At 42.9% G+C, this 10,921-nt stretch overlaps 1 protein-coding gene across 2 annotated transcripts in view; it reads right to left on the bottom strand.

Annotated features, from left to right (window-relative positions):
* The window catches only part of SASH1 (SAM and SH3 domain containing 1), a 121,236-nt gene extending 110,706 nt beyond the window's left edge, over positions 1-10,530 (bottom strand). For both annotated transcript variants that reach the window (XM_034060509.1, XM_034060508.1), the window contains exon 1: positions 10,433-10,530. In XM_034060509.1, coding sequence (XP_033916400.1) covers positions 10,433-10,528 — 96 coding nt within the window. In that variant the 5' untranslated portion in view covers positions 10,529-10,530. The remainder of the gene's footprint in view (positions 1-10,432) is intronic.
* Positions 10,531-10,921: the final 391 nt, after the last annotated feature.

Consider the following 10,921-nt stretch of genomic DNA (forward strand, 5'->3'; position numbering starts at 1 on the left):
TAAGAACTCAGCCCTGACCAAACCCAGTGAGATTCATCATGAGTAGGTCTGTAAGAAGGATATGCAGAAGCATCTCTTTCCTCTCTCATTTATTCATGAACACACACCATATGCGGTATGAAGCTATTCTTCACTCTCATGCCAATGTTCTGATGAAGGCCATGATCTTACGTTCTCTTGTAACTTCCTAAGTTTAAATACCTTCATGCAAAGCTTCAGTTTTATAAACCTAAGTTTATCAATCTGCATGTATATACTTGCTCCCAGACACAAAATCTAAACAATATATTGCTGGATCTGGACTGAACAAGAAACAATATACAACACTGAGCCAACACATCCCAGTATCCCTTCAATTCAGTACAAAACAGAATGAGACACCACAGCAGAGAGGGGTGACACAGGATTAGACTCTATTTCACGCCTCAATGCAAAAGGCACAGAATAAAGGTAGCCATAATTAAAGTGGAAAACAGATTTTTTTTTAAGGACTGACAATCATTTTACACTACCTACAACTGAGCAGTCTCCACTGATGACACAAGAAATAGTACAGACCCTCACACCAAACCCCTCCGAACAATGAACTGGACACATGACCACAAAATAAAATATGATGAAAAACAGGCATCTTCCAATTTTTATTTGCACAGTGTGCAGCAAACAAGGTGGAAGCTTCCACATATAACTGGACACTAACAGATGAATTTGGGTAATTAAGAAGAGACACCAGGAATATGTCATTTTCTTCTATAAGGAAAATGACCCTTGAGAAACTTTACAGAACTATGGTATGTAAAAACACCGAGAAAAACGTCCAAAGAATTTGCCATGTATGAAGATTCACAGCATGCCCTGCCAGCAGGAAATCTGCCTTTACTCAGCCCTTTTTCCTCAGTGAAATGAAAACAGACAGACCTAAGGAAACACATCCAGTGGGAGATGAGATGTCTGCTACTGCAGCCACACCAGTATTCCACTGTGGTACCTGAAGCTACCTCTGCTGTCAACATTTTTCAAAGGGCATAAACAGCCTGCCCACAGCCTGCTCTTACTTCCAACAAAATCTGTGGCAAATAGCAAGTGCCCTCAGGGACAGCAGGAACACAACAGGTTCTGTGGTGGTGATCCCCTACTGTGTTTGGTGTGCTGGAAAAAAACTCATCTATATACACCAGACATACATGAAAACCCAAATACCTCTTCTGAGCCTAATTAGTCCTCCCTCTGACACAAAGCACCATGTAAATCCAACAAAGAACATGTCAGAAACCAGCCAACAAGGACTTGTGCTCAACTGCTGTATTCCATGATATGCCCAACATAACAGCTGACCATCAGCTTTTCATTGCTTGTTTGACTAGAAATTTCCTAGCCTTACCGTGGTTTTGGTTTTGAAATACCGTATCTTTATTAGTCCTCTGATAAAATAGTGCACACGGAGATCTATTCTCCCCAAGTGTTGTACAAAACATGACATATTCCCACAACACACTCTGAAGCAGTGAGTTTTTTTGAAGTGTAAGCATACAGTCATCTTGAAGATGGAAGTGTGAAGACAGAAACTTTAAGACAGGAACCACAACTGACACACCAAGTGCTATTTGCCCCACCTTTTCCTGTGTTACAATTGTTATTTATGAATTCTAAGGTGGGAAAGAAGCCTAATAATAAAGTGGAAATCACAGCCTGCAAGTTGAGGTGTATATTATGTATGAACACAAATACATTTATGTATTAAAATGGGATTTTTCTTATTTTCATCCTTACACAGTATACATTTTAGTTTAAATGCAAAATACTTACTGTCAGCTTTCAGAGCTATTGCACTAAGCTGGCCAACCACTTAAAGCTCCAAAGCTCATAAGTATTAAAAATGATTCTGTATAACCAAAGGCTACATTTAAGTCTATGCACTGATATTGATAACAACATAAAATAAGTCTAACAGGGATGGTGAAAAGAGATAAGCCTCAATTTAGCAGTAGAAAATAAGTATCCTCTATTTGCACTCCATCCCTGGGATTGCAGTAGAAATTTCAGGTGAGAAATTTCACTCTTTCAGATGAATTGGATTATGCAGGAAGCTGCTGCTGAAGACTGCAAGCACAAAATCCAGAGGATGAAAGTGTTTCAGAACTGTAACAGATACAGATAAACAGAGATAATAAACAAAGACAAAACACATCTCCTAAACTGTAAGTGCATAAACCCCACATATTCTACAGCAATGACTTAACACTTCCAGAGGTATTATGACCAGTATGATATTATTCTGGCAAGCAAAATACCTTAAAAGCCTAAAGTGCCTTTCTGCTGAAGTACAACATACTGCTGTGCAATCAGACCTGGCACATGTTTTCACACAAGCTCCAGCTGTGGATGTACACTCACTAAAAAAAACTTTCAACAGTTCCATTGTGGTGCAATGAGCTCTTATGATAAGTGCTCTCAAATCCATTTTTTTCTCCATCAAGTTAGACTGGGGTTACAGTCAAGAGGAGAAAACTCTACAGTAGGGTCAGCTTGGTGCTGGCACTGAAAGGGCCAGGACATTCAACTAGTCTGAATTTGTGAAGGAATGACAAAAGTTGCTTTTTCCTTTTTTACTGAAAACCTACAGGCCACACACTTCTCAGCAATAAAAAAAAAAAACAAACTTCCATGCCTTAGGCTCATCAAGTTTTTCTGTAAACAGAGCAGAAGTTAGACCCTTTACCTTTTCTGTATTTCTGCATCCTTTGTTTCCAACATGCCCATTCACACTGCACAAAGCATCTTCAGTTGCAAGCGAAAGTGTTAGGAGCATCTTGCAATCAAGACATTGCTCATGTAACTCTCTGTTTAACATTGTAACAAGCATGGCAGTGTTTTCACTACCATCTATTGACTCTCATCACTGCAAAGCTTTCAAAGTATTGATGTTATATCAAATAGTTACCTAATCTCCTTTACATACACACACACTCTCACACACATATGGAAAGGTGGGTAACACTGCAATATAAAACTTTAGTATGCTGTTATCAAAGACCAAAAAGCACTGTATATCATCTTAAATACAGTGACAATAATGAAACAGAAAATAACATATTTATATTCTTGATAATTATGTTACCATGCTTGTAAGCTTCAATGCTTGTGTTTACTGATGCACATAAAAACATCCGTATCTTTTCCATCTGGAAGCCTGATCATGTAAACTGATCTGAATAGCATACCCCTGTGTTCATGCAGGACCACAGGGAAGCCAAATCAGCAAAATCTAATTGGCCTGTAGCAGGGTCAAGTGTGCTACAGCACTCTTAACCAGATCACAGTTGGATCATGACATGGATACAAGGAACCAGCTCTCCATTTTATTGTATAACTTCCCATAAAAAAGCCTTGAAGTATGCTTTATAAATCTTTGTTGTATCACATTCTTGAGCTTGTCCATCTAGTTTTCCAGTTACAACCTCCTTAAAGCTGTTCTCCAAATAGGTTATACAATCCCCACTCTCAGTTTCAATCTCCTCATAGGAAGCATGCCTCTAAAATTAGTAGGTAGCTCAGAAATGCTTATCCAGGTGTCATTAAAACTTAAACCATCAAGTATTTTATTACACTAATCAAAGTGCTAATAAAACTAGTATATTATAACTTTGTGCTTCAAAACACGGCAGTCTGCTACTACAGTCAGCCAGGAAAAGCATTCCCCTCACCTCAAGAAGATCAAAGCAGAGCCACGTGCCCACACCTGACCCACACCACAGAGAGTGCACTGTGGTGGCGGCAGCTCCTTTTATTTATAGAGTACTTACTTTCCATAATGGAAATCCGTGTTGTGAACTCCTGGGTTCAAATGTGTTTCAGGGAACTGTGCTGTATTTCTGTCCTGCCAACAGGACAGTTAAGTCTCTTGATGATAGTGAGAAAAAAAAAACATTCATACTTCTCTAATCACACAACACGTGTACCTACGTACTCCGAGAATATGCTTTTATAGCAGAAACTTAATTTTTACAGACTTGCACATATTAAATCCAATTCCGTCTTTATGTTAATCTCCTCATGTAAAACATGGCCTCCAAACTCTTGCAAAGTTACCTCAGCCTTTCTGCAGTCACAACCACCACCTTCCTCCTCCCTCATATCACCAATAATGGCAGAATGTTCATTAGTCACTGCAATTAAAGAGGAAAATCATTAGCAGCACTTTACGTTAAAACAGGTATTGTGACAAATCACTTTGCTGTGACATTACGAAGTAATTCTTATTCATCCTGTGTCACTGCACCTCCTAAAGTCCAAGTACAATGTGTGCTCTACAATCATTAATACCATGACAACAGGGTAAATGGAACAGGAGAAATCCTGTGCTGCTCCATGAAGTAAAATCTACAACCAGACTCCAAAAGAGGAAGGGACACCTGGGAAAGCACAGGCAACAGGACTGGGTGCACCAGCATTCTCTCCTCTATCATGCCATATCTAGAGGGAAAAGAAGTCCTGAAGGAGCTGAGCCAAGGACCAACACCGGAGTAGTTAAGGTGGGGTATGGAAGTCCTTTCTCCCCTCTTACTCAACCTCCCTTGCCCCAGGCACTGCCCATTTTGTCCATTCCTCACAACCCTGCACCACATCCAGCAGTGACCCTGCTCTATTGCACCCCAGTCCCTCTGCTTTACACACACAGCTTACCCTCTCTGCTCCCATTTGCACAGCATCTTGTGCAATCAGCGCTAATTTACATTGATTTCTTGACAGCATCAGAATAAGTTAGATACATCATTACCCAGTCCTGCAAAATGTCATTCGCTCTGATACACGCTAAAAATGTTTTTCACCTGACTACAGAAAATGCTAACCAGCATGTGCAATACATCACATTCCGTACAATAAAATTCCTTTATCATTGTCCTGCATGTGCAAAACTTTAATTTTCCACACCAATTTTCACATTTCCTTTCTGTTTAGAGACTGCCATTTTTTTACATCTACAAAAAGGAGGCATCATTACAGGCAAATTCTGGTGATCTGACAATCCGCTGCTCTTAAAAGACAGCATTTGGTTGATTGACTTACAAAATGCGAATGAATATGAGGAAAAAGAGTATTCCCAAATGCTGATAATGGAGCCCGTATTCACAGCAAAACAGCAACTCACCAGAAAATAAATTTTTATCATCAAGAATCAAGTTTACCTTAAATTCATAGTTATTATCTAGTAAACCACAGTTCATAGTAGACAAAGAGCAGGTATATACAAATCTTTCCTATTTTTGCCTCTGCAATTCAAAGACCAGGGAAACCCAGAGCTTGATTTCAGGGTACCAGAACCAAAATCTCTTATCATTCCTGACTGCGCAGGGTCTTGTGGGGACTGAACTGTCTGATGGAGACATCTGTTTTATGTGACTTGACATGCAAGAAAAAGCCTGGACCAAAGGTTATCTCTACAACCTCTCTTTCTTCATAAAGGTATTAGCATTGCTAGCCATAATGCTGCATGGAGATGAGAGGGAAAACAGATGCAGTAGGTTAAGTTTCAAATATAAAACTGAATCCAACACCTCAACTGACAGTCAGTGACTTTGTGGTTTGATTTTTTTATTTGAGAAATATTTCCTTTTCTTTTAAAACAGAAAAAAACAATACCTGCCAGTCTGAAAAGCAGAGGCCAGGCCTTCTGGTTTTATCCTTATTGTTGCAACTGGGATATGCTTTCAAAATGTACTCCAAAGCAGAAGTCAGAACAAAAAAAGTTCTGAATCAGAATGTGCCAAAGTGCTTTTTGAGCTAACAACACAGTGCCAGAGCCATTTTGCAACATCTCAGTAAAAACTGGAAAAAAAGGAGTATATTGCATTTTCAAAAGCAAGTTCTACCTGGAACAGCTATTGATTGCCTGCGCTTTTCCATAGAGCTGTGCTGAACACCAATGGCTTCTGGTGGAGTGGCCTCTCTGTGCCAAGGAGACATCAGAGAAACAGAGTCACCTGACTCAGACACTGGGAGAGCAATGGAGTAGAGAGATTTCCATGGGAGGTCATGGAGAGCTAAAGATGATTTATGGAAGGGCAATCCTGGGAGAAATCTGCAGCTGGTAGGAGCTGCCCAACTTCTCTCGGCAATCCTCTGACTGCTTTTATCAGTCACGGATCTACTTTCCCGATCTCTCCAGATATCCAGGCTCAGTATCAAATTCCTCTACCCAAAGTATGTTAGTCAGTATGTAATTACTTGTTATTACAGTAGTATTATCAGCTAGCATCTTTCTCTCTTGGTTTTTTTCTTTACTACTTTGATAAGAAATTCAAATAGTCACTGAATCATGGAAAGCAAGATAGATTATATATGTAAATAGTAGGGCGCCCAGTACAAACCCAAGTGAGCTTTATTGTCGTCAAAACACTGTCCTCTTTAGCTCACAGGAGATGGTGGGAAAGCACTTGTTTCCTCTTAGCATAACTGCAAAACACTATCAAAAATAAAGAACTCCCTTTTTTCACCTCTTTTAACTGTTTGAAACAAAACTAGCTATGACTTTGAAATAAAAAGCTGCAAAGACTTCGCATTTCACTGCATCTCTTGCAATTTCCTCTATATCTTTCTCATCTTGGCCATTGAAGACAAAAGCTCCTCATAGACATTTTCTTCAGGGAAATCCATGCTCTATAAAACCTCACCAGAGTTCTGCTAGTGATTTCATTAATGTCAAGATTTGACACAGATACCTGTTCCAGCTATGCTATATGAGAAGAAAGAACATCCTATAAACAAGACAGACACTACAGTGTCTTTCCTGTACTAAGGTCAACAGCCCATGTTTTGAAAGCACATCTTTAAAATAATAAAGTTCATTATTTTCACTTCATATTACAACTTGTTCTCAGATCTGATCACATACAAATCTTCAGACTCTCAGCATAAGAGTTTGCTATCTCCACATCAATACATGACTCTATGCCAAAAATATTCTTTTTTATGGTGTTCCATTTTGGGATGCAGAGAATTTTCTGTATTCTTACTCATGATCTATCTACTGCAATCTCTCTCTGAAATCTTAATACACTTCCACCATCCATGGTCGCTTTGAGACACCGCAAATTATAATCAACCAGTACATTCCATCATGTGCTTGCTATAGACTGAGCAAAAGCTTTTAAGTATAATTATGTTATCTAGTGAGCTCTATTAACAGCACAAACAGCTTTAAGGTACTCATACCACAGCTGCACCTATGGAATATTTCATTAGAATAAGTGCAAACGTGAAAAGTTACATTAACTTCAGCAAAATCCCAATACAGCTGCAAGTACACTCAATATTTGTCAAGTAGAGAGAAGGTTATTATGCAACTTCAAAGTCTGTAAAATATGCTGCTTACAAGCAGCACTTGAGAAATATTTGCTTCCCCTCAGGACCTGGGATCTGCCATCACAGGTTCCTGCTTAATGAGGTCCTATTTTAAGGAACCTATCTAAATGTACACAAACAATGAAATGTATTTATCCACTGGGTGAGAGGGGCTCAGTTTGTATTTAAGTAACTGTAGTACTGAATATCAGCTAGGCCAACTTCCACAGCCTCTCCTTCTAAACCTAGCAGAGACACCACCACAGCCACCAAGGCTTCTGGCAGTGACACTGGGAGAAAGGCAACACCTTTCCCTCCTCCTCCCCACTGCTGTAACTCCTCAATATGAGATGGGCAGAATCAGACATTTCATCATTTTTATGAAGACCACATTTTTCACTGTAAGGACAGAGAAGCAGTGGAACAGGCTGCACAGAAAAGTGTACAGTTTCTGTCCCTGAAGGTTTTCAAGACCTGACTGGATAAAGCCCCAAGCAATCTTACCTGGCCTCAGAGCGTTCTCTGCTTCAGCTCAAGGTTAGGCTAGGTGTCACCTCAGGTCCTTTCTAACCTGCATCATCCTACAATCATCACTTAAGAATGAAATTTTCTCTCTTTCAATCAACAAATTTTTGATGATCGCCTTCTTCCTTTATTTCTTTCTGGTTTTCCCCTCCTAAGATCCTGTCTTTTCTCTCCTGCCTCTTCTCCCACCTAGCACATTCCTTTGGTAGCCTTCAAGCTGTTGCAGGACCAACCTAGCCTTCCACAACATCAACCTCGTAGTTCCTAAAGCAGTCCCCAGTGAATAAATCCAATGTTTACCTCTGTGTTCCCTAAACCATTTTGGATCATGAATTATTGTAAATTTCAGGAATTTAAGACCCATACCCTCACTTAACTGACAATGCCAAAACAGTAAGCCAGCTATGCAGGTCACTGTTGTGGCCCCATGGACCACGACCAATCATCTACAGACTTTCATGTGGAAGCCACAAATCTGGTTTACTGTGCTCCTTTTGCAGTGTAGGTTTGAAAAGGACAAAGCTGTATGTACCACAAAGTCAAGCTGGCACTGGAGCCAGCTTGGCACTGAATCTACTTCTTTCTTGCCTTCAGAGAGGGACAGAGCAATAAATAAGTTTATAGTTAGTTCATATTAAGACATGTTTTGTACCCACGGAGACCAGAAACTCTTTAAAAACCTGAATCTGAAGAAAGCTGACAGCTTGCAGAGAGAAGAGCTTTTGTCTTCCCTCAGCACAGTTATTATTTGGGACCCAACACAAGGGTATTCTTTCGTATTTGTAATTGTGTTGCAACACAAAACACTGCAGTAAGAAAAGATAACAGTGCTGGATTATGTTTGCAACTGATACAAACCACGGACACTTCACAGTTACCAGATGATTCCTTCCTATAAAGCAGACCAACTCTGAAAGAAATTACTTTAGCTTAGTTTTATTAGAAGACAAATAATGAAATAGCTATGCTTTCTCAGGAAGGAAACTAGCCTGTATAGCCAGGAGAAACTAGTAGTTGTGTGAGAATCAGATATTTTTCTGCACTGAGCTTCAGCATGCTAGGGTTGTTGGTCTGGTCTCCTCAAACACTCCTTCCCAGGCATCCAATAGCATTTTGCTCTTACTAAATGCAGTACTGAAACCTGCCAGAAAAACAGAGAAAGAGACTGTTCATGAAGTACCAACTGTGTGCTCCCTACAAACTGGCAGAACTGACTCTGCTTGCATTCTTAGATTAAAATCATTAATAGTGAAAGAGTGTACACATCCGGGTGCTACTAAACTGAATGCCAAGTCAACAGAGAATTCCTATGAAGAAATGGGGCAGGGTTTTTAATCATACTTTGAATATTAACAATGAAGTCCGTGTGGAAAAAAAAAAGCAGCATAAAATGCTAATTACATTCTCTGTGCAGTTCTATAATGCTTCTGAATTAGATCCTATGGGTTTACCATTCATTTTGGTAGCAGCAGAAAAAAAGGTTTTTCTCATAATATTCTTTAAAGTCTGTTGGATAAATGTTAACAACAAAAAGTTAATACGCATCAAGCCTATTAATTTGCTTTTAAACTTAATAAACAGGCACTCCACTGTTGATTTCCACATTCCTGTATCACTGGAAAGCTGCCAGCCCCAGTACATATATAACATCAGTGTTTGTTTTTTTGCTGAGTGGCAGTCCTCAGCAGTAATTATCATCTTGCACCTAAAGTAAATATTATTCTCTGGCTGCAAGTAGAAATAAAGAATTGACTCTTCCTGCATTTTGACTGTTTGCTACCCAGTCCATCCTGTCGGTACTCTACGTGCCCACTAAACATAATTCCTTGAGCCCTTGTAACTGGGGCCATCTCCTTTGTTTGTAACCAGTGAATTACGAGGATTAGTCCCTCCTCAGATGATCGCCAGGGCAGAAACTCCACCAGCCGTAACCGGGCAACTCGCTTCCAAAAGCACTACGGGGAGTAAGAGCAACACAACCAGCACAGGGGGTGCATTTAGGGCACGGGGCAGCGCTGCTGGGCAGGCGGGCGGCCCTGAACCCGGCCCCTACGACCCCCCGGGTACGGGGATGCCGGAACACGTGCATGGAATATAAAGAGAGCAACAAACCAGCCTTTCACCAAAACTTCACCGAACCCGGCAGCACGCCGGAGCGCCAGGAACAATGCGCCCATGGACCAGCCCATACGAGCGCTCCGGAACGCGTACACGGGCGCAGGGGTCCGCGCCGTCCTGGTGAACAGCCCCGGTGCTCTGCGCTGCACCTCCGCCTCGCTTGTAATGACAGACAAGAAAACTTACGTCCCAGCCTGAGACGCAACCGATTGCTGATATCACTCTTAGTTGCACCCATGGAGTTGGTGTTCCGGGACGTACGTGCTCGCCCGGCGAGGCCGCCCTCCCACCGGTTAACCTCCGCAGCAGGTGCCGGGGCCACACCGCCCACGACCCCTCCGGTGGGGACAGCAGTGCCCGCAGCCCACCCCTCCCCATGGTGTGCTCCCCCCGAGCCAGACTCTTCCCCCGGCTCCGTCCCGTCCTGTCCCGTCCCGCCCGCACTCACCAGGATGCCCATCACGTCAGCCCACAGCTGGGCGAACACCTCAGACGTGCCGCTCTCCGCCGGGGCGGCGGGGCTGCCCGCCCGCTCTTCCTCCATGCCCCGGCCCGGCCGCCGGCTCAGTGCCGGCTCCCCGCTGCCGCTGCCCGGCCCCGCCCCTCCATGCGTCCCACGGCCAGCCCCGGGACGGCCCCGCCGCCGCCACCCCTCCAACTTTCGGCCGGCGACAGGCCGGCCGGCGGTGCCACTGAGGCGCGGCAGGGGCGCCCACCCGGCGGCGGGACGGCAGCAAAGCCCCTCCTCTCCCTCCTCCCCCGCTGTCCGCTGGTCCGTCCCGCACCCCGTGCCTGCCCACGGACTCTCCCGGCGCACGTGGCCGTCCCGGGGCAGCAACAAAGGGTCCCAGCGACTCACCGGCGGAGTCCCGGCCCCGGGGCGTCCCCCAACCCGAAACCCGAGGGCCGGGCCCGGTGGGGGGCGGCCTGTTGCTGG

The sequence above is a fragment of the Melopsittacus undulatus genome, chromosome 3 (assembly GCF_012275295.1).
Source record: "Melopsittacus undulatus isolate bMelUnd1 chromosome 3, bMelUnd1.mat.Z, whole genome shotgun sequence".
NCBI classification, from domain to species: Eukaryota; Metazoa; Chordata; class Aves; order Psittaciformes; family Psittaculidae; genus Melopsittacus; species Melopsittacus undulatus.